The sequence below is a fragment of the Thermobia domestica genome, chromosome 16 (genome assembly GCF_964235325.1).
Source record: "Thermobia domestica chromosome 16, izTheDome1.hap1.1, whole genome shotgun sequence".
Classification (NCBI taxonomy): Eukaryota; Metazoa; Arthropoda; class Insecta; order Zygentoma; family Lepismatidae; genus Thermobia; species Thermobia domestica.
This window is the reverse complement of record NC_137469.1, coordinates 80,423,395-80,449,004: the sequence shown is the minus strand read 5'-3', so window position 1 is coordinate 80,449,004 and position 25,610 is coordinate 80,423,395. Positions and strand designations below refer to the sequence as shown.

General features: G+C 36.9%; 1 protein-coding gene across 1 annotated transcript in view; it reads right to left on the bottom strand.

Annotated features, from left to right (window-relative positions):
• The window catches only part of LOC145673193 (uncharacterized), a 222,838-nt gene that overhangs the window by 103,936 nt on the left and 93,292 nt on the right, over positions 1–25,610 (bottom strand). Inside the window, exons 5-6 of the mRNA XM_081742661.1 lie at positions 18,564–18,674; positions 3,268–3,647 (exon numbers count right to left, since the gene is read on the bottom strand). Coding sequence (XP_081598787.1) covers positions 3,268–3,647; positions 18,564–18,674 — 491 coding nt within the window. The remainder of the gene's footprint in view (positions 1–3,267; positions 3,648–18,563; positions 18,675–25,610) is intronic.

Genomic DNA, 25,610 nt, shown 5'->3' with positions numbered 1-25,610 from the left:
ATAATAATAATAATAATACAATAATAACCGTATTTTCGTCATAAGTTCCCTCGTGGCTTTATGATTAGCATAGACGTCTTCGGCGCGGGAGATCTGAGTTTGATTCCCGGAGAGAACTTATGTAGTTAGAATTTTACGTTAAGCTGTAGCTTCACGTCTCATATAGCTTTGCTTCTGAACAGAATTCTAAACCTCAAACCATTCACCATGTTTTCATCTGTTTATATTTATTAAGTGTATAATTACTTAAAAATCTCGAATTGGAGTCAAAGAAAGATAAAACATCAAACGCGTAACATCTGTTAAATTTATTGATAATTTTATACTTTATTTCTGTCGTTAGCTTGCGATCTCTCGCTTGTTCTTCAAGTCCCCTCCAGAAGGCTTGCCCTTGGGAACCACTGGTTTAATGTTTTAAGGCGATGTAGTGTTTATTCTAAAGAAAAACAGTGTAAACATTACATTGTCTGAAACTATCTCGTGGCTATATCGTTATCATACGCGTATTTGGCCCGGGAGATCCGGATTCGGTTCCCGGCGTAATCTCATGTGCTTCGGGTTCCTCGTGAAACAGTAGGTCCACGTCTCATTATAACTTTGGTGTTGAAATTGACGCTAAACTCCAACGAAATGTAATGCAATTTACATTGTATGCTCCAGTTGCTACCCTTATGTGGTTCATAAACAATGCTAACTAATAATGGTAATCTAGCTCAAGTTGGTGGGCATTTCTCCTGCAATTGAGCCGAGCATAGCTTATCTATAACGGCATTACAATGTTATTTGCCGCAAAATACTCTTGGATACTAAAGTTTATTTGAAACATTTTTGTACATGGTAAAAGTAACAAGGCCAAAACGTTTTTAACTTTGCATCATCAAACGAGTGGAACCCAAGTTCTGTATGTAAATTTGAAATCAAAAGATCTTGTGTTACAAAGTGCACGATTTTGGCAAAAGCCAGTGTATTCATTGTGAGTACCATCAGCTTGATAAAATTCTAGACAGTAACAACATTCATGTATAGTGCTTTTTTAAAAACTTATTTGGGCGAATACTTATTTAAGGATAATATATGTGTACCGCGTAAAAAGTGAACATAAATGAAGAATTAAAATGCAATGTATTTCACAAGTAATAATATTGATAATATCCTCTCTCTCTTTTTAAACACGCATGCCCACAAAACAGAAACGAAAGTAACATGCATAGCAGCAGTTGAACCTTTGTGACGTCATCGGTACGTGGCCAATAGGAGTGTTGGATGAACCTTTTGGGATCGGCGAAAATGCGTGCCGTTACTGGAACCTTCTAATGTCTTACTGCCGCCTTTACACATAAAGTTGGAGGTTATGAAACAATTCGTGAAGACTTTGGACAGAAATGACATATGCTTCAAATATATTAGTGACAGATTTCCAAAACTAACACAGGAGAAACTGAAGAAAGGAGTATTTACAGGGGTACAGATACGGAAGTTGGTGATGGTTCAAGGTTTTGAGAATACGATGAGTGAAGTTGAACTGTTTGCGTTCACAAGTTTGAAACATGTAGCCAATAACTTCTTGGGTAATAACAAGACTAAGAACTACGAAGAGCTGGTCATGCACATAGGAATCGAACAGTTTGATGTTGTTCGTATTTCTTCAAACATTTATTACCGTTCACGTGCTCGATACTTTGCTAAGATTATTCGACCTACATAGATTTTAAGAAAATTGTGTGTTGCTGGTCTTATCACTCCAGTAATAAATGTATATAGTGATGAAGATTGAAGGTTCTACTTACCGTGTCCTTCATTTTCCTTGCAATGCTTTCTTATACAGAAAAGACATTGCAAAATCATTCTGGATATTTTTGTATTATCATCATCTTGTGCATTATAATATTTTGTACGTTATATATAGGAATAACCAAAAACGTTGTTTTCTATAAATCACGATTTAAAATATTGGTATCCTGCTAAGACAGACTGAAAATCAATGACACCAGTGCTTTCACGCTGTTTCTGGAAGAGGTACGATTATGAGAGTTATACTGTCATGTAGAGCCATTCATGACGAGTCAGAAATTCAAACTCGACCATCTTTGACTTGTGACAGTAGCCAAAACATTTATTGCATAACGCGTGCTGCATATCTTCCAGGCATACCCGACTTTGGTTTTCCACATCAAGTTGCACCGCGAGTATCAAACTATAGTCAAAATATATTATAGGTGGGTTGGTGATGCTTCTATGGTGGGAAACAGAAGGTGGTCACTGAAATATAAAACAAAAATAATTGAGTTCGAATATTTTCAAAGTCCCTAAAAATTTGAAGGGCGAATAAAATCCTTTCTTGATTTCGGTAAGGCCCTAAGTATATTCATATTCTGTTTCATCCTCGTAACTCAAGTCGTTTTTGAGATACGAACAACTTTTGATTTTCGAATTTTGAACAATAACTTCGAAATTCGAAAGAATTTGATTTTCTGGCCAAAGTTACCTTTGGATATGGGATACGTTTGATATAATTATCACAGCAATCCGTGTAAGAGCACTTTACACCACCTTATCCAGCTATACTCTTTAAATATTACATTCTTAATAACAAGACTGTGAAATTTTGATCTTTAAGAATATCTTGTTTCTTTTATATTTTGTTAATAATCAATGCATTTAGTTTTAATTTTTGAAGTACTGCTGTATATTTAGAACCTAATTGATTCGCTCTCAATCGAGATCCACAAAACTAATCTATAGGCGCAAAATGCTCTTAATAGCTGCCATTTGAAAATGATAAAATATTGAAATTATACTTTCATATTTCAACGTCATTAGCCACCTATTCTCCATGTAATGGCACATGAAAAGAAACCTAGACTCCTAATTCTAAAAAAAGACTAGCTGTCTGGTACTCTATATATTGTATCTTCAACAGTAAACTGAAAGAACCATAAATAAATACATGCGTTGTGGTAAATACGAATTGAGAAGCTTGTTTCCAAGCACCACTTAAAGTCATTTTTAACAGTTTTCTATTATTATGATATTTCTGGTCCCCAAACCAGATATTTTTTATGCGTGGGCTTTTTTTTTTTTTTTTTTTTTTTTTTTTTTTAGTGAATAATTATACATGACATACTCCTGTATACCTCAGGATCATGTTTCATTAATGGAGGAGCTGCAGGAATATCAGTTTTACACCTCTAGTCTATTAAAGCGATGTTTGGAAAACGAGCTCCTGAACTTAGAAAATAAATAAACGTTTGATCTACTATATCTTACCGACAGTGAGGTTTTTTCATCACTCTTGTAATAGCACCTTCTTCCGCCCTCTACATTTAAATTATAACTATAACTTCTGCTATTACGGGTTTCAGAACGCCGGTTCCCGTAATAATAATTATAATCATATCGACTTGTATATGTATAATAATATTCTGATTTGCATTGTTTCAAGTTATTATTGCTGCTTGATAAGTAATTAGAAAGAGATCCTGTAGATGGAATGTAGAGATCAACGCAGTATGTAGAGTCCAATATTACTTGCTTGTCGGTGGAAAAGCATATATATAATCTCCCATCATCATCGGTCAGCTTCACTTTAAATATGATTTCATTATTACTTGGTTTCAAAGTAAATTTTATTTTTTCTGTATACTCATCTGAAACGAAAACAATGAGCCCTTAAAAAATAACTCATAATATGACAAACTCAAAAATAATTAGATTATTATATGTCTATACCTGAGAGCATGAAGTACGTAAGTCACAAATCGTTGTTTTCCAGAAAACAGCAAAAACACTTACTTAAGAGCTAAGTTCATATTCGACATACTCGTACGTACATTATATACTTGGTAGTGTTGCCACGAGACGAGACGAGACGAGACTTCAGGCTGTCTCGTCTCGTCTCGTGCAAAGCATGTCTCGTCTCGTGTCTCGTCTCGAAAAAATGTGCTCGTCCCGTCTCGTGTCTCGTCTCGAAAGGTTCTGTCCCGTCCCGTCTCGTCTCGTCTCGTTTGTCTCGTTTTGTCTCGTAAATAAATATAGCAGCATACCTTGGGAACGAAAGTAAAATGTAGCAGACTGCACTATGCTAATCAAGATACAACTAAGTTACAAGTATTACCCACACCACACAAGACAAGAAATGTCACGGTAGCTACACCGTGAAGCCTTCACCTCTGGTCTATGTGGTAGTCGGTTCGATCTCGGTTAGTGCCATGTCAGCTTTGTGATGGACAAACATTGAATGTGTGTGGGGACGGCGGGGGCTCAGTGGTAGAGCGTTCACCTCTGGTGCTTGGGGTCTCGGGTTCGATCCCAGCCCCGCCAAGTCAACTTTGTGGTGGACAAACACCGTGTGCGTGGGTTTTCTCGGGGTTCTCCCGTTTCCTCCCACTTTCTTCATTCCACCATTTCATTCATTACTCATCATCACTGTCTCCTTTAGCCTAACCGGCATAACCGTGGGACGTAAAACTCAAAGATTTCATTTCATTTCATTTCATTTTTCGAATGTGTGTGTTTTCTCGAAGTTGCCTAGTATCCTACCACTTTCTTCATTCCACTAATTTCCCCATCATCATCCATTCGGCCAAAGTTGCCTAAAGGTCTTAAACACAAATTCAAATAAGCTCACAAGGCAAGGACAAATAGTTTACAAGATAATACATCTTTGCTGTTAGTTGTCTGAGGCTTCTCGATCCTGGCTTTTTTTTTTTTTTTTTTTTTTACCATTCTGAAACATTGAAATTTGTTTCACCAGTTTCAATACACGAATATACAGCAAATTGCTCATAAGTACGTCGAAAATGAAGACACTAATGTCAAATAATGTTTACACGACAAGGAAAGTTCGATGTAAAAGTGTCACTATCCCCGACACTATCGTACACTATCAGCCCACTTGCTTTATAGTATATATATATATATATATATATATATATATATATATATATATATATATATATATATATATATATATATATAGAGAGAGAGAGAGAGAGAGAGAGAGAGAGAGAGAGAGAGAGAGAGATGGAAATATGTGTGTACACTTTGATTTCATATATTCCAGCCTTTAGGTTTCACAGTGTTAACCCATAACAATCCAAAATCTACTTTCCATTTTAGCATGTTTAGATTTGTTGCAATTATTTTTTTTTTTTAAAAAAAAAGCTCGGAACCAAATAATTTTATTGAGTAATGGAAAGTATTTGATTGAAATTTTATATGTTACTGCACAGTAACCTCTACTTAAAGTGCCATAGTAATGGGAGCTGAACGACACATCGGACGAAACAATGCTTGGGGCCAGTCTTCACCTCCATGGTTCAAATCTGTTCCCATAACCGCGGGATGTGTGCTACTATGTGGTGGTTGCCCCGTTTGTGTAACAAACTCATGACAGTACACCCAGATTAGCTAGTGGCTAAAAAAATGTTGATTTTTGGTTAGCCATTTTGGATTAAAGTTTCTTATATTTTGTGATCTATTCGCAATCATACAACGTACCTCTTCATAACAAGCCGAGCGGTCTGCGGCGATAGACCATGCCTATTTCTTTCTGTTAATTATGTTCTCCAATGTTCGAATTTTGATCATTCTCATGATATTTTCTGCTTTCAACGGAGTTCCATGAATATTATACCAAATGTTCTTTAAACTTATCAAGTTCGAGAGGTTTTATATGCCTGTAAGAAACAATTTCTGAAGATAATTCAGGTCCTAATGATTATTATTCACTAGGAAAGGGAAGTATTCCCCTCCTCTCAACATGGAAGCAGAGGACAATTTCGCACTCTGGTCAGATCAAACATTTCCGCGTAACAAAACGAAGGTCCCCCTGTAAAACATCTTCACCTAAAGTATTATTGTTAGTATCATAAAGGACCCCGCACTTTTCTTATGGAAAGTGGCTTTCGGCTAATGTTGTTGAAACTTCGCTGGTTGATAGTTCTGAACATGTGGATCAAAAGTCTCAATGGGCACAAAGACCGAAATCCACTCCTTCCCCCCAAAAAAACCGCCTCCAAGTAGCTGGGGGGCATTGAACTGATTTCAGCATGTAAAACAATTTGTTGTTTTAATCAACTCAACAAGGACCCCAAACAACCACATGTTAGACTATCAAGCTACCCCACTTGACACCGCCCTTTGCCCCCCACATCCCCCCCGCGAATTACCTTACGGATGTTCCATATTACTGCAGTTTATAGTTGCGCGTATGTGTTGAAATACCTACAGTTTTGGTCTCACCGACGATATAATGGGTTTCACGTATCGCTGATTACGAATCTGAGGTGGGAGTTCTAGAATTCAAGATGGATGATCAATATGGCGGATCAAAAACACAAAACTCCTGAATGTAGCGACAAATAGCTGTTTACTAGGGTATTTTGGGTCGTTGGTTACGAATCTGAGGTCAAAATTCTTGAATTCAAGATTTCAGATCCAATATGGTGGATAAAAACGTCGAAGCCACAAATCGTAGTAGACTAGAGTACACAACATTCCTTGATACTTCAGCCACCATGTAGAATTATTCTGCACCCTTTCCCTTTACCAAAACCCACCACAGATATCTTAATGCTGAACGGTGTTAAAATAATTCATCAATTATCTGTTCATTATTTTCATCATTTCGGTTTGCAGCATCTAATGTGGTACTTAGCAATGAGTCATCGGGATATCTAATATTCTGTAAATGTCGTGCATGGCCTAAATACCACAAGACACTTGCAACGTGCGCACATGTACCTAATGTACGAGCACCGCTTTGACATGTACAGTAGTAATCTTGAATAACATTTTGATCATAATCCTGGTCATTGTGTTAGTAGACAGAGGATACCGCGATGCAATTCCTTTACTGGAATATTTAGGAATTGATCATAGAATGCCCGCACTCCTACTACCACGTGAAAGACAACTATCAACAGAAGAAGCGAATACTTCTCGATTAGTTACTAAAAGTCGATGGATACTCGAGGCAAGAAACGGGCATCTAAGATCTGTTTTTAAGTTTCTAGCACAGACGTTGAATCTGCAACATGCAAAGAAACTGAATAGTTTCTATCGCATAGCTGGAGCTATTTTGAACAGATTCCATCCCGTTATTTTCATGCAAGATGCAACCATTGAATTAGCTAGAGAAATGAGAAATAGGTCAATCATACCGAACGTTGTTAAAGCAAGAGCGGAGGTAGGTAATCTTATTAGAAGGAACGGTCAATGGGTACCGCTGAATGATCAAGGCCTAATTGATTTCTCTGTACTTAACTTAAACTACTTACGAGATTTGACTGTAGGCACATATCAAGTAGATCTCTCATCATCTTACGTCCAAGATAAACTAACACGAGATAAGGATGAGCAATTCCAGCTTGACGAAAACGTAACTGAACCGGAATTTCTGCGCATACGTCTCTACTCAAGGTTCCGCAATGCAACTAAGCATCAAGTTTTCATAGCATATGTAACCAATGATGAAGATGACCAGGATTATGATCAAAATGTTATTCAAGGTTACTACTGTACATGTCAAAGCGGTGCTTGTACATTAGGTACATGTGCGCACATTGCAAGTGTCTTGTAGTATTTAGGCCATGCACGGCATTTACAGAATATTAGATATCCCGATGACTCATTGCTAAGTACCACATTAGATGCTGCAAACCGAAATGATGAAAATAATGAACAGATAATTGATGAATTATTTTAACACCGTTCAGCATTAAGATATCTGTGGTGGGTTTTGGTAAAGGGCAAGGGTGCAGAATAATTCTACATGGTGGCTGAAGTATCTAGGAATGTTGCGTACTTAAACAGCGATCTAAAAATAATCTAGTCTACTACGATTTGTGGCTTCGACGTTTTTATCCACCATATTGGATCTGAAATCTTGAATTCAAGAATTTTGACCTCAGATTCGTAACCAACGACCCAAAATACCCTAGTAAACAGCTATTTGTGGCTACAGTCAGGAGTTTCGTGTTTTTAATCCGCCATATTGATCATCCATCTTGAATTCTAGAACTCTCACCTCAGATTCATAATCAGCGATACGTGAAACCCATTATATCGTCGGTGAGACCAAAACTGTAGGTATTTCAACACATACGCGCAACTATAAACTGCAGTAATATGGAACATCCGTAAGGTAATTCGCGGGGGGGGATGTGGGGGGCAAAGGGCGGTGTCAAGTGGGGTAGTTTGATAGTCTAACATGTGGTTGTTTGGGGTCCTTGTTGAGTTGATTAAAACAACAAATTGTTTTACATGCTGAAATCAGTTCAATCCCCCCCAGCTACTTGGAGGCGGTTTTGGGGGGGAAGGAGTGGATTTCGGTCTTTGTGCCCATTGAGACTTTTGATCCACATGTTCAGAACTATCAACCAGCGAAGTTTCAACAACATTAGCCGAAAGCCACTTTCCATAAGAAAAGTGCGGGGTCCTTTGCTGAAAGCAAACAATTTGAAGAGTTCGTCGATAATATCTTTGCTTCCTTTGTCCTTCGCCTGCAAACGAAGAGGTGAATTTTACAACATGACTGCTGTATAATAAGCGAGCGATTGGTAAAATGGTAAAAGTATGTTTTATGTGTATGTGTGTGTGTGTGTGTGTGAGAGAGAGAGAGAGAGAGAGAGAAGACAAAATTTTAGTTGCAAGATGACATACTTCAATTGCCGTTTTCGGTTCATATAGGAAAAAGAATACCGCCACCAGAGAATAAAGACAAGTGTGGTCTGTTCTGTTATCTTCCACCATCTCAGCCAGAACTTTCAACTACAGCGTAATGAGTGTAGACCTTACCCAGTTTTCAAATTGAATAGATGGTGGTAGTAGTTCGGTTTCTTGACCTTGTAAAAATCTTCCGTCTTTGATTTTGTTTGTCATCATTCCAGCCAGAAATAAAAAAAAAGAGATAATTCCTCAGTTTACAGCAACGGGAATTGGGGACAAGACATTAAGGATGATATCCCTGGAAGCTCATGTATCACGATTGTTTCATTCGATAGACAGAGGACACTTTTCTATGAAGGCTTTTCAACATGTTTTCTCACAAAGGGGATTTTCTTTTTGCAATCTATATGACCACTGGCAATTTTAATCCTGGCCATTCCAGCCAGCGTTTTCATTTTCGAGACACGAGACGAGGCATTTCACGAGACGTCCCGTCTCGTCTCGTGTCTCGTCTCGTTTTCGAGACGGGACAAGTAGTCTGTCTCGTCTCGTGTCTCGCCTAAAAGGGTTCTGTCCCGTCTCGTGTCTCGTCTCGTTTACTAGACGAGACGAGACACGAGAAATGTCTCGTCTCGTGGCAACACTAATACTTGGTTAATTACGTCATATATATCACAGTAGAACAGCGCCGTAACTTAGATTTTTTCTGGGGGGCAAGTATTAATACGGTTATTTGGGCCTCCTAGAAAAAGTTGTTTATCTAATTCTTGGGCCGCCTCTTTTCATCTTTCTATTACTATTTATGGGTCCCCGGAACCTGTGGGCCCTCCCGCATGGCGAGGTCTCCGGGTCCGTTAGTTACGCCCTTGGGCCCGTTCCATACATGACAAATTAATTAAGGGGACAATATTGACAATTCTCAAAGCCATTCGAATAAATATTATTTCTAGAGCCCCTAATACTAGATATTTTTACTAAAATGGGGCCATAACTTATTTTTGTTTTATTTTCCTTTTGTGTGCTGTTTTGTTTATATGTAATGTAGTGAACCTCTTTGATGTTTCATTTATAATTTTATGTTCGTATCGTATATGGAGTAAGAAAATTTTGTCTTAAAATCGGCCCTCCTCGAATAGCAGGGAGTCTCCCTGGGTGGGCAGTTGCCCACTGCCCTCCCACAAATTACGGCCTTGCAGTAGAAGCTCCTATTTCTTAACGTATTCGATTTTTTAAGGTTTCAATAGAAGGAAACAATATTAGCACATCTGTTTTCAACATATTTGTTCAACTATAGCGTAAAGTAATTAAATTAGAAGGAAAAGAATTAAATGTTGGTTGATTTTCTTCCACTGTCAACAGTGTTACATAGGAATTTTGTACAAGGAAAACTGTACTACACAGCACTAATCCTTCGAACTTCATTCCGGAAAACAACGCTATTCTGGATTGAGACCTACGTACGAAACATATTATCAAATCTTATCCAGTTTTTTTCTGTCTAAAATTATTATACATATTAGTTACAGTATTGCAATATTTGTATCTAAACATTGCTTCACAGATATATGAAGCAATAAATGAAAATTATGTATTGAAATACGTAAATACCAAACTTCAATAAGTGTCTTCTTATATAATATAAACAAACAAAGTAACCATGACATCAACTAAAAAAATAGTCCAATGGTGCCCTCCACGCTGATCTAATGGCTAGCGCGTGCACTTATAGCGTGCTTTCTACCGGATTCGATTTTCGGCGGAAAAGCTATTAGAATTTTAACTATTCTCGATACTTCTGTGTTCGTGTCCCTGTCGTGTTATGTAGAAAATTGTTAAAAAGTGAAATTAGGAAAATCAAGGAAAACTAAGGAATATACAATTAATCAGTTTTTCAAAAAGTGGTAAGGTGGCAAAGAAACAAAACTATTAATACCAAACATCGGAGATTTGAATCTGTCCCAGGAAAAATACATTTTTCTTTAGTGAAATTATAAAATAAGGAAGAAAATAACAGTTAATAGAAAATATTCGGACAGGTTGAAATAGTTATATAGTGTCGTCACACACCCTAAAGAAACCTTTGCTTCATGGGAAAAGTATTGTTTCGGACGAAATAACAAGTGCTAATATTTACCAGAAGTTAAAATATGAGCAAGAAGATCTAAAGAAGACCCTTAAATGCACTTCTTATTCCTCGAAAAATTACAATTCTTCGTTAGTGTGCAATTACAGTAATTGTAAAAGCCTTCAATTGGAAGTGTAACGTATTTTTACACATGACATAAAAGTTTCAAATTAATAAATAATAAAAATAATGTAATTATTATTACATTGTAATTATTTGGAACTAGCATATGCTGTTTTCTTTTTTAATGGCATCGATTTAAACAGCATGTCGGCGACGACCCCGAAAACCATGGATTCGACACTATTATTGGTCATTTTCGATCATTTATATATATATTGTTGCGGGCCATCGCATCGGAAGTGTCACCGTTCATCAGCGACCCCAAAAAATGTAGATTCAGCACTAATATCGGTCATTTTCGATCATTTTTAAATATCTCTTCCTCCCCCTCTCCCAAGTTGCGGGTTTGAATTTGGATTTAAATAGGATCGAAAGTATCATTGTTCATCTAAATGATCCCGAAAACTATGGATTAGACACTAATATTGGTCATTTTCGATTATTATTATTATTATTATATAGCTGTCCCTCCCCTCCGCCGTGCTGCGGCACATGGCATCAGAATTGCCGCTGTTAATCTCAGCTACTCCTAAAACTATGGATTCGATACTAATATTAGTCATTTTCGATCATTGTTAAATGTTTATCCCTCCCCTACGTTATACCTTACCTTCTCCAACTATCAGGGCTGAACTTCGATTGAAACAGCATGAGAAGTGACACTGTTTCTCTCATTGACCTTGAAAACTATGGATTCAACACTAATATCGGTCATTTTTGATTATTTTTAAATTTCTCTTCCCCTTCCCAACGATATATAGCTTTCCCTCCAGCGTGTTGCAACACACGGCATCAGAACTCCCACTGTTAATCTCACCTACTCCCAAAACTATGGATTCGACACTAATATTAGTCATTTTCGATCATTTTTAAATATTTATCCCCTTCTCCTACGTTGTACCCTCCCCTCCGCAACTATCATGGCTAAACTTGGATTGAAGCAGCATTAGAACTGTCACTGTTTCTCTCATCGACCTCGAAAACTACTAATATCGGTGATTTCCAACACTAATATCGGTCGTTTTTGATCATGTTTAAATTTGTCTCCCCCTCCTTCTCCCCTACATTGCATCGTCAAAGCGAATAGCCTAAAGTAATCCCTACCCCTAAACTCATGTATGTTGAAAATGTGATTGAGATCGGTCGGATGGTTCAAGAATGATGAAGTCACAAAGGCAGTCATTTTAATTTATTTTTTACGTATATCTTCCAATCCCCCTCTCCTAGGTTGGCTCTTCAAAGTGAAACGATAAAAAACACCCAAGGCCATACCCTCATATATGTTGAAAATTTGATCGAGATTGGTTGAGTGGTTCAAAAGCTATTAGATTTTATTAGTTTTTATTTATACATCCTCCTCTCCTCCCCCTCCCCTAGGATCTGCCGTTAAAGTGAAATTTCAAAAATGTTTCTAGATCCGAACCTCATGTATCTTGAAAATTTGATTGAGATCGGTCGGACAGTTCAAGAGTTATTAAGTTACAAAAATAGTCACTTTCAGTAATATATAAATTGATTTTTATATATCTCCCCCTCCTTCTCCGCCCCTACGTTACTCCGTCAAATTTAAATCATAAAAACGATCCCAGTCCTGAGATTCACATATGTTGAAAATTTGATCACGATCGGTCGAGTGGTTCAGGAGTTATTAACTTTTATTTATTTTTATACCCCTCCCCTCCCCCACAGTTCTATCGTCAAAGTGAATAGAATAGAACCGGCCAGCCTCGAAACTCATCCATGTTACAAATTTGATCGTGATAGGTCGAGCGGTTCAGGAGATTTAGAGTCATAAACATAGTGATTTTCAATTTTATTTATATATATTAATCATACCAAAGGATCATCGCCGCAAAAACGATAGCTCCTGAGTTAATGTTATTTTACATAAAGATAATCTGCTCTATTTAAATAATAATAGTAACCTGTCCTTTCGTAATATCTGTCTATACGCTACTCACGTCTATTTCTCGGTAAACCATTTTTTCCTCAAAGATTTCTCAACATATCCTTTCCATACAAGTAAAGTGGCGATATAGGTACCGTAAGACGGATTACTTTGCACATCAGGGGTTGCCCAAAATATGAAAAGAGTTTTACAGTCCTCTGACGGTAAAACCATCAACCGTAAAGAGGAAATTTCAACTGCCACCGTAAGATAGAACATCTAACTGTATTTTGGCTATAACTTTGGGGGTTAACATCAGTTCTGATTACCCGGAGGGTTTGTTGTTGTAGAGGTATGGAAAGAAGTCACTGTAAAGGCCGCCAAAATTTGAAAGATATCACCTACAAGAATTTCGTAAAAGTTAGATCAGTTTCGTAGAATACTATTGTGTATAATGGGACTTCTATGCAATAGTTTAGTTTCGTAGAATACTATTGTGTATAATGGGACTTCTATGCAATAGTTTAAGTTCAAATGTGAAACGTTTTAAAGTCAAAAAATAATAATAATAATAATAAACCTGGAAGAAAGCTGCTTCAGCCTGTAACCGGGGTTACTTTGCCCCAGTCCAATATACCGCTTAGATCAGGGTGCGAAATCATTTGAAAATGGGGGGGGGGAAGAAGTTCAGCGATCCACACTAATGTTTCGTGGAGCCTCCAAAAATTGAAATATTAATGGATTATTATTATTATTATTATTATTATTATTATTATTATTATTATTATTATTATTATTATTATTACTGCTGCTACTGCTGCTACTTCTACTTCTACTACTACTACTATTACTACTACTACTACTACTACTACTACTACTACTACTACTAACAACAACAACAACAACAACAACAATAATAATAATAATAATAATAATAATAATAATAATAATAATAATAATAATAATAAATGTTCAAACTAGTCGTCATTGTTATTTAAAAATACTTTCATGTTATTTATTCATTTACCCAAAATTGGTAACTTATCTGCTGCATTTAATATACACTTCGGTGCGTATGGTCCAGGGTTAGACTCTCGTGGGAGCACAGTACCCTTGTGTTTACTATCATATTGAAGACTGCATTCACGAAAATAGCGGTAGAGATCTATAAGTTAGAAATAATAGTCCCTGAGAACCGATGTCCTAATCAAGCATTAGAACTACTAACTTGAAGCGCTCCACTTGGCCAGACATAGCTGTAGAGTCAGAGTATAGTTTTTATTATTTTTCATGAAATTCTCGTTTCTTCGCTACGTACGTAGTGATTCAGTTTGATCGTTCAGATATACGGTCACCTTTGTAAGTTTAAATAATACCATGTATCTATATTGTAGTATTAGCAACAATATATTATTATAAACAACAGATATGATTTCAATACAAATACTTGATAGACAACAAAAAGACGTGTTGCCTCAGTGGTAGAGCCCTCACCTCAGATGCGTGGGATCATTGTCTGGATCCTACCTAACTCGCGCCAAATTCTGCTTGTGGTATACAAACAATTGTGTGGGAGTTTTCTCGGGGTTCTCCCGCTTCCTTCCACTATCTTAATGCACCCTTATAATTCATCTCATCATGACCGTCTTCTTTAACCTTACTGAATATTCGTAGGACGTTAAACTTTAGAAAATAAAGGCACAAACACTATAATACGATTGATTTGCTGATTTAAGTTTAATGACCCTTTTCAGCAGCGAGGCTATGAGATGTGGACTTACAGTTTAAGGTGGAATCCGAACCACGGTAATCGTTCAAATTTTTGTAAGGCGCTCCCACCGGGAATCGAAACCAGGACCCCGTGCACCGAAGATGGTGCGCGCGTGCTAGCCACTAGACCACCGAAGAGAGCCACAATAATACGAGTATTGAATGATTGTGTTACTGTATTTATAGACCTAAAATATAGTTTTCAATAACGTATCTTACATTAGAGAAAATTTTTAAGATTAAACTTCACTTTCTTTCCGTGTGTAACGAGAGTAGAACATGTGATGGCCAGAAGAAACCCACGTATGAGCAGCAGTAATAGCACCCCATAATTTTAAAGGAAATCCACTGAGCTTAATTATCAATAAAGATTTCAAGGTACTCGCCAACATACGGTTTCTTTCGGAACTTTTAATATGAACAACACTGATTCCACGTTCACAGGCAGCAGTTGATAATGGCACAGAACGAACTTTCCGCGTTAAGGCTTTAAGAACTTGAAAATCATTTACCGACTTAGAACTTGACTTGTACTCTCTCCATTCTGACACTGTAGAACTCCCGCTTGGTCTATTGGCTAGCACGCTTGACTTCGGTTAGCGTGGTCCCTGGTTCCACGGTGGAATACAGTTGAACGACCAAAGTGATTCGGATTCCATTATAATCAGTAGGTCTACGTCTCCTTCAGCCTAGCAGGCATAACCGTGGGACGTTAAACTAAATCATTCTGACACTGCAGTATCAAGATTCAATCCAAACAATTAAGTTGCTTTATATACGTCTACGTTACCGTATAAACCACTCAGGCTATTACGATCTTTATTTTCAAACGTTGAAAAGCACTTTAGCATCATTAAAAGGAGACCTTTCCACTTCGTCTATTAAATCCTGGATTACCTGCTCCCTTATGTGGTCAAACTCACTATAATCACTCCCTGTATCAGATGCTTGTCTGCAGTGCACTAAATACTTATCTTACATCATCTTTCATACGCATTTCTCTCAGAGCTTGGATTGTAGGGTCAATTTTTTCTCTATTTCATTGTACGAAACTGCTTCCTTTTGCATCGTTTTACTAATATTAGACAGAATGGACGCAATATCCAGAAGAAAACCGAGCAATAGAATGTTCTTTTTCCCCGAGAGTTTTTTTTTTGTGTGTGTGTGTGTGTGTGTAAATACCACTCAGTTTAAAACTGTCTCTGTTGAAATGGTCAGTATTTTCATACTCCAAAAGTAGGAATTGCATTATACAAGAAAATTATGTAAAGACTGCCAATAATGCATCTTTCTCATTTGAAATCCAACGTATGTGAAACAATCTTTTGATTTTCAGCAGTCCTGAGGCATCTGTGACTGTCACGATACTTTTAAGTGTTGCAGATGTAGATGACTTACTGAACACCTTGTAAAGTTCGCCTAACAAACATTCAAAGTTGTGAACAGCATTCACAACACCAAAAACTCTTTCAGACACAAGATCAATTCGATGTGCCATGCAGTGTACGCTAATTAGGCACGGGTTGACATTTCTTCTAATTTGAGCAGCAACACCTTCGTTTCTCCCAGTAAGCACTGCATCTCCGTCCGAACTAAATCCAACAAGTTTTTCTTTAAGATTAAAAATATCTTCGGAAAATGCTTGAATAATTTTCTCTTCAAGGGATTTTGCATCGGCATTTTCTACAGGCACCAACTAATTTATAAAAACGACAACAAGGTTTATTTTCTTCGTCCACATATGTTCATATAACAGCAAATACTTATCCACAAGCCTGTTTGTAGATTCGTCCACTGAAATTGAAAAGAATTTGAGAAATTTTACCAATTTTGCATGCAACTGGTACGCTAGAGGATAAAAGGTATTCATCTCGTCAACAACCGAACAACCGAAAAAGTTAAAACACCTGATCCTTTTACAAATAAACTACGTTTTTTAAAACAGCATACACTTAAAATTATTGTTTGTTTGAAAATTTTCATTATAGACATACTTATATTTTCCTATGAAGGTGTCCCCCCTTACAGATTTTGGTGAGGGGGAAACGCAAGTGTAAAATTTTTGGTGGGGGGAAATCCCTCCCGTCCCCCCCGGGATTTCGCATCCTGGCTTAGATAAGGAACTATTACTTACTAGAACCTTCTGCAATCTAAATTTAGGTGAATTTCTTATTTAGGTAGAAGCTGGAATAAATTTCTGGTTGGAAAATAAGTAGACCTCGTGAGTAAAGTGGTCTGACAATTTTCCGCCTTTGTTAAAGTAATTGCTTTTACGTAATTAACGGTTTTCTAATGACTTTGAAGTGCTTAGAATGAAGAGAAACGTTTGTAGTGTTAATTGGCTGACCGTTAGAACGGCTTCAGTGCTTCCTGGAAGGTTGGAGTGAGGTTGTTGACCTCTTATGCTTTCTGTGGCCCCCATGAGCATGGGTCCTGACTTCAGAAGAGTGCCCCTGTCTTTAGAAGGGTCCTATGCCCTCTCAGAAGCTTTTTCTCCTATACCTGCTATATTTCTTGTTCCCTGGTTTTCCGGGTTCAATTCTAGCTAGTGTATGAAAATCTTGTTGAAATGGCCTCAGAAACATCCTATGGTTCTCATATAAGAAAACATTACTTTTGGAACTGTTAAAATGTGGCCCTCGGCGTGTAGAGGAAGAGAATGCTTGCAGGACCCTTTTGTGGTTATTATATGAGAAAATACTGATTTGTTAATATTATTTGAGGACCCTGCATGACCCTTTTGTGGTCATTATATGTCAAAATGCACATAATTGTGCAAACAGTGATCTGTTAATATTATTTGTTTTTTTTCTTTCTCGTATTATTTTTAATCCCTCGTAATGATTACTCGAACACTCTGTGTCTTTTGCAATCTCCTTTCCTATGGAAAGTAGGATAGAAACTATGTTTCGTACGAATAAAAAATGTGCGTTTGTTTATGATAGGGTTGATTTTGAGTTTGTTTCTTTTAGCAACGAGGTTATATGAGACGTGAACCTAATGATTAGACCTCTCGCCGGGAATCGAACACGGGTTAAGGAAGGAATAGGGCTGTAAGGTTGAAATATTTATTCATTTCTTTTTCATCTTACTGTTGGAAGTTTAGCAAACGTTGTATACTTCACTTTGCAGACCTTCGATCTAGTATGTCTTTACTGTACAAGGCCTCTCAAAACTAACTGAACTAAATAGGTTAAGAGGAAGTTCACCCTATCCGTTAGAGGAAAATTGTGTCGTTATAACTAACGTATGCAGTTGTTGTCGGCTTCTTGGGATAATGACCTTTCCGTTAGGTTGACATTTTCATTTGTACAACCCTCTTGTACTTCCTTATATGTTTATCATATTGCAATAGAGAGATTCACATTATGATTGCCTGCTGAGAACATTTACCCTAACTGTTATTGTCAAATGATAGTATTCGCTATGAGCAAGTGTTAATGACATTTTCCATCTATGGGAACAAGTCTGCAATATTGCAGACTGTTCTGTTGTCTATATGGTGTTGACATCTTTTGTATGAGAGCATTTCTGCATTTTCAGACAAGATGTATCAGAAAGTTAATTGATGCTAGTTGAATGACCTTCCCTTCCTTATGCATTATAAGTTTAATAAACAACAACTTTGCAATATTCCAGATTGTCCTTGTCATTTTGAAATTTTTGAAATTTTGTATGAGAGCATTTCTGCATTTTTCAGAGAAAATGTTAATTGATGCTAGCTGAATCCCTCTCCTTATGCATTATGACCTTAATAAACGTATATATAAATTTTAACATCTAGTTAATACATTATTTTGTGTATCTTGATACTCAAGGTGCGTCATAGATTGTTTCTTTGCTAAAGCAAGAAAATATTCACTACAAAATTAGTCATATGGACATTTTATCGTCATTCCTGGTCTAATGTTTACAGGGGATGTTCCTTATGAATAAAGTTGTTTAAAATTACTATTAGTTATTAAAAATAATATTAGATATACAAACCTGATGGCATATCTACGTAGAAAAAATTTTTTAATGACCAACCATTAAGCTCCCAATTTCTATCGTTCTTTTTAAACGGTAAGCTTTGAAAATCTACACCAACATTTGCACCTGCAAATAAAATAATTATTTCATTAATTTTGTTGAACAGAAGTTTTATAATATACTCTTCTAACTACTAATTCCAATTAGTATATCTAAGAAGGTCGAAATCGATTTTGTTGATCAAACTTGGCAGCGAAATGGGGAATATAAAGAAACGAGTGTAAGCAAAATTTAAAGACCTTTCGTCCATAAGGATGGGCGCAGTGGCAAAAGACCTGATTGATCAGAATAAGCAAGAACAATGTGTTGCAAGTCTGAAAATTTCAGTGAATTTTTAAAACAAATGATGGAGAGAAAAAACGCATTAATAGACATTGGGACGAAGCAGACATCTATTAGAGAATAGGCTTGTGATGGCCGTCATCTTGAAGTTTGCTATCTTGTATCTCGTTCGATTCCTTTAAATAGGAATGGGCAGTGTCGTATTTATGATTTTGTTCCGGGGGATGGGAGCTTTCTTAACTTTATTCTTGGAAATGCAAGAATTCTGCAAAATTTCATTTACTTTAAATAGTAACTAAAATTTCGGGGGGACTTAAGCCCGGAAGTCTCCCTTAAATACGCCACTGAAAAGAGGTGATGTAATATATCAAACTGGATTAGAATGTTAAGAGAAATACGATTGTGAAGTCTATGATGGAATATCTTTATATTTGTAAGGCATAATGAAATGGAACATTGGTATGCGTTCCTTGGTTCCAAGATTTTTTAACACTAAATTTTACTTTCGCTTGTATCTTGATATTTCTCACTTCGCTGCCAAGTTTGGTCAGCAAAGTCAATTTCGACCTCACAAAGTTTAATTAATTTATTTCTGCGAAAAGATTTTTCATATAATCGGCAAATTTCTGAGGGAATGTTTTTGAGAAAATTATTTTAGAACACAGATGCTTTCTCACTAAGAAAAATTATTTCTACAAACTGTGTGTACGAAGGATTATAAGAAGTAAATTTATGTGAATATAATTTATAATGAAGTCTACATGAATGTATGAAATAAATGTCTAGGACATCTATAATATGAGACAAATATAGAGAAATTTCAAGGCTAGCTCACTAACACTCGATGCTGAATATAAATTTACCAATAAAAAGCCTTGGTGATCATTAAATCACAGCTCCTTATAATCAAAAGTATTAGTAAAAAACTCCACCACCAAACTTTACTATTACTGGTTACTTTCTTCTATTTTTTATCAACCTGAAATAATCAATGCGCCTATAAGTAGTGTACAACCTTACTCTTCTGATGCACAACTTGAATATGATTTTTCACTTGTGTTGTTCTTTAGTTTGTTTGTATACCTCATTCCTGAACTAGCCCTAGTTCTATAGCAGAAGATGGCCACCGAGAGAACGCAAGTTAGCTAACCAGCAGCAATTAAGAAATCGTATGCCCTGAGATTTGTGAAGATTTTTTTTACCCTGTTCTACTATGCGAAAATCGTGTGGTGCCTTTCAAAATATGCCTTCGCAAACTCCCTTCTAGCTTTCCAATAATTAAATAAACTATCACGAAGAATCTTCCAAGCCATCGTTGTATATAGGTACTGATCATTAACATGTGAAGATAAGTATGAGTTGTATGCATTGGCTAATATTCTCAGTTATGAGTAAGTTCTCAAGCTTAATTGATAGAGCATTGTTTAGATTTTACTTTATATTCACTCAGATGATTCTGAGTAATCATATGTCCAATTAACATACAAAACCTTATCAATTTAATGGAAACACATAGAGTTGCAAATACGTTAAAATCTGGGTTGGCAACGGTTAGGTGGGAACTGCTGTGCCGGACTGTTTGCGGTAATATATTGTGGAAAACTCCGTATTACGTGAAGAACAGTAGAACGAGAGTGTGAAATGATTTCTGCAGACGATGATCGTGTAAAATTATCGACCTCTGATATCCAAGGGAACACAATTTGTATTTAGCGCTTGATTACGAGACGTGAGTGTGATGAATGGCAAGTATGTTAGATATGTCGCAAGGGATAGTGTTCACGGTGATGGCGGACTACAAATCTCTCGACAAAACTACATTGGCAATGAGGAACAGTGAACGGAAGTAAACCTTCGCTGAAAAGTCGATATTCCGAAGAACCATGTGCATTCTATGGTCTACGCGCTGCTTTTGGGCGAAGACGCCACAATCCAGGATGATAATGCACCCATTCAGACAGCTGGAACTTCTGCGGCGTGATTTGAGTAAGTCGGGATGCAGTTGAACACCTTCTCTAGCCCGTCCAGTTCTTAAAACTGAACATAATTGAACAACGTTGGTCCGTTTTGGACACGAATTCGGCACAGATTTCCGCCTTTATTCTCTCTCTCGGAAATGAATGGTGTATTGCATGCAGAATGGTGTAATACTCTTATACTTGTTTCCATTTACGACTTCTCTGACTCCACTCCATGTCACATCAGAGCTGTTCTGAGGGCGAAAAGAGGTTCAACGACACATTAATCTGATATGCTGCACCTATTTTCAGGTATTTCCATTAAATTAATTATGTTCAGTATCTTCAGCCACAGTAATACTATATTTTTCATTGAGCAGTATTTCACTTGAAACTGGATAAAGATTTTGTATGGATTTTTGCCAGACCATAGCTGCCAGTATTGGGTGTTATTAATACATCATTATCGTATGTATTCTGCCATTATTGGCAGGTCACTTACTGCAACTGAGAAGCTTCCGTGCTAAACGGTCTTCAGCTAATCTCTGCGTCTTCATGTACGATTTCTCAGTTTTAATATCGTCCATCAATTGTAATCTCCTTTGCCCCTCCCTCTTTTTATACCATCATACGTTCTAGCATGCCCCTCATGATACAGTTCCTTCTTAGCCAATGTTCCAACCAGTCTCCCTTTCTCTTCTCAATAATATCTAAAATTGTGTTCTCTCCCCCCATTTCTGCCAGCCTCTTATTCGTTTTCTCTCGACTCAGCTAATTCTCTCTTTTCTCTACACCCACATTTCGAAAGATTCCAGTCGTTTTCCACCAATTTTGCATAATGCTCATATCTCTCTCCAATAGAGTACAGTACTCCAAACGGAGCATGAATCTCTTTCTCAACTCTTTATCCAAGGTCCCACAAAATAGACTTTTCTTCTACCTAAAGGGTTCTTTCGCCATCTTCATCCTTGCGTTTATTTCATGTTCGCACATTATATCTTCACCAGCAGAGCAAATCCGTCTTCAGCATTGGGGGGGAGGGGGAAGTAAGACCCCCTTTTGTGTGTTGTTAAGCGATGCTCAAAATATTTGTGAAGTTGAAAAGCAATCCTATGAAGGATCAGGGAGCAGAGTGGTCTTCAACATTGGGAGGCGGGCAGATTTGAGGCTTATCTGGGGGACATCAATTCCATCTAATTCTCCTTTGTAGCAATCGGACACAAATCATCACATTTTTTCGCAAAAAAACACATTTCAAATCAGATTATTGGGGGGCACAGTCCCCCAGTTCCAAGATTGGAGCGAACATGTTCCCCTCATCCCCCGGGTATTACTCTAGTATCGAAAACTAGTCATTTGTTCTATTTTCTCCCCTCCTGCTTCTATATTTGGCTCCGACTGTTTCTTTCCAATCATCATAGTTTTTGTATTTATAACATTTATTTTCATTCCTTGTTCTGTACAGAACTTCCTCAAATTTTCTAACATGTTATTGATATTCTTTATTGATATTCCTAAACAAACGCCTTAATTCCTGCAAACCGTATACACCTATTCTTTCTACAACCCTAACCATTCTATCTCCTACCGAAATGCGTATTCATTACGTAAGCTATTATTTTGCTATCTCTTCTACATACAGATGTTAAATCAGATTAAATTTGTAGATCAGATTAGATCAAATATCTCTTTTACATGTAGATATTAACTAATGTTGACAAGAGACAGCATCCTTGACGAAAGTGTACTCTCCTCTGTCACTTTCTCCCCTATTCTAACACTTACTTGTTGGTTCATATATGTTTCTTATGAGTATTTCTATTCCAACCCAAAGTAGTAGGCCCCCCCGTATGGCTAGCCGAGTCAGCAAAAATTTTAGTGACGTCATAGGTCAAAGGTCAATGACCTGGTCCGGGGTCAATGACCTAGGGGTACATAGGACCACCCCCTCTAAATTTTGGCAGGGGTACCATGGCCCACCCCCTAAATTTTGGCAGGGGTACATAGGACACCCCCCTTAAATTTTGGAAATTGTCAAATCTAAAAATTTGGTGTGGTAGCCTAGGACCATAGTATGTACCTCTATTAGTATTGGGTGTCTATGTCGTTCCCTTTTATGGGTAAAAAATTGCCAAAAATTCAAATTTCGGGAGTTTTTGACCTAATTTATCCCCTTTGATGAGGTGTTATTACCTTATATAGTTATATGGGCATATACAGGGGTCCATTACCTTTCATAAGACATGGGTATATTAATGCACCCCTTGAAAAATTTGGGAGGGGTACCTTGGCCCACCCCTTAAATTTTGGAAATTGCCCAATTTCAACATTGGGTATTATAGTACAGGACCCTAATATGTATTAGGTTAAATTTGGGTGGTCCACCTCATTCCCTTTTAGGGGTACAAAATTGCCAAAAATATAAACGTAAGCAATACGTTATACCACGTGTTTGGTTTTTGGCCTAATTTATGTGCTTGGATGAGGTCCTATTACCTTATATAGTTATATGATCATGTATAGGGGTCTATTACCTATCACAAGACATAGATACATTTGTGCACCCCGGGAAGGGTACCTTGGCCCACCCCTTAAATTTTGGAAATTGCCCAATTTAAACATTTGGTATTATAGTACAAGACCCTAATATGTATTATGATAAATTTGGGTGGTCCACCTCGTTCCCTTCTAGGGGGTACAAAATTGCCAAAAATATAAATGTAAGCAATACGTTATACCACGTGTTTTGGTTTTTGGTCGATTTTATTCCCTTTGGTGAGGTGTTATTACCTTATATGTTTACATGAGCGTATACAGGAGTCTATTACCTTTCATAAGACATGGGTATATTGATGCACCCCTTTAAATTTTTGGGAGGGGTACCTTGGACCAACCCTTTAATTTTGGAAATTGCTTAATTTCAAGATGTGGTGTCATAGTACTGGATCCTAATATGTATCACTATAAATTTGGGTGGTCCACCTCGTTCCCTTCTAGGGGTACAAAATTGCCAAAATATAAACGTAAGCATTACGTTATACCACGTGTTTGATTTTGACCTAATTTATCTCCTTGATCAGGTCCTATTACATCATATAGTTATATGGTCATGTATAGGGGTCCATTCCCTATCATAAGACATAGGTACATTTGTGCACCCCCGGGAGGGGTACAATGGCCCACCCCTTTAATTTGGAAATTGCTCAATTAAACATTTGGTATTACAGTATAGGACCCTAATATGGATCACTATAAATTTGGGTGGCCCACCTCGTTCCCTTTTAGGGGTACAAAATTGACAAAATATAAACGTAAGCATTACGTTGTACCACGTGTTTGGTTTTTGACCTAATTTATTCCTTTGGATGAGGTCCTATTACCTTATATGGTTATATGGTAATGTATAGGTGTTCATTCCCTATCATAAGACATAGGTACATTGATGCACCCCGGGAGGGGATTCGGTATCATAGTACATGCCTCAACATGTATCATGATAAATTTGGGTGGTCCACATCGTTCTCTTTTAGGGGTACAAAATTGCTAAAATATAAACATAAGCAATATGTTGTACCATGTGTTTGGTTTTTGGCCCAATTTCTCCCCTTTGATGAGCTTTTATTACCTTATATGGTTATATGGTCATGTATATAGGTTCATTTCCTATCATAAGATATGGGTACATTGATGCATCCTTTAAAAATTTGGGAGGGGTATCTTGGCTCATCCACTCGGTTTTAGAAATTGTTTAATATAAGCATTTGGTATCATAGTACAGGTCTTCAATATGTACCACTATAAATTTGGATGGTCCACATCGTTCCCTTTTCAAAGGTAAAGAACTACCAAAAATCAAATTTCGGAGGTTATTGACCCCTATTTAGCACGTTATATGGGTATGTACAGAGGTTTATTACCTTTATATGTTTATGTTCCCTTTTAAATTTGGGAATTATCAAATAACAAAATTCGGTAAACGTTTTCTAGGACCCATTGTAGATGTTGATGTTCCTCTTATGGCCAAATATTCAAAATTTAAATGTTATTGACCGGCTTTATTATTGAATAAGTACAGGATTTATTACTTTTCTCATAAGACACAGGTGTATTTGTGTACCAATCTTAAATTTTGGAAGGGGTACATTTCTTATTGTCATATCAATAATTGGTAATTGTTCTTAAAATTGGATAGTATCTCATTCATTGGGTAAATCATTGTCAAATATGAGTATGATCACGTGATCAGTTATTAACCTATGATGGGATTAGGAGTCCAGGACATTGGTACATTGAAACCTTGTAGGATAATTTGAGAATTGTCAAATGAAATTACGTCATTGGTTTTGATTATTCCCGCCAAATATAAACGTAAGCAAGACGTTGTACCACGTGATTGTCCTTGATGAGGTAGTGTACAGGGATTCATTTCCTTTGTTGTGGTACTTCTTAAGTTTGAGTGCACACACTTCTAGAAAACAGTTGGTTCTACTGAGGTAAACAATTGACGGACATTATTGACCTTATTGAACATATAATGATATGATTAACTCTAAGACTTAGGTATATCAAGAGAAGTATTCTTTAAATTTGGGAATGGTGATAAACAGAATTTTAACATAAGGCGCGAAATTTGAAACAATACATTGAACTTTAGTCACAGCTCATAGTCTAAGATCATTGGTGGTGATTGATTTGACCTTGAGCTTTAGAAATCTGATAGCTAACCTTATGGAATCTTATGACTCATAGACGAAAGGCAATA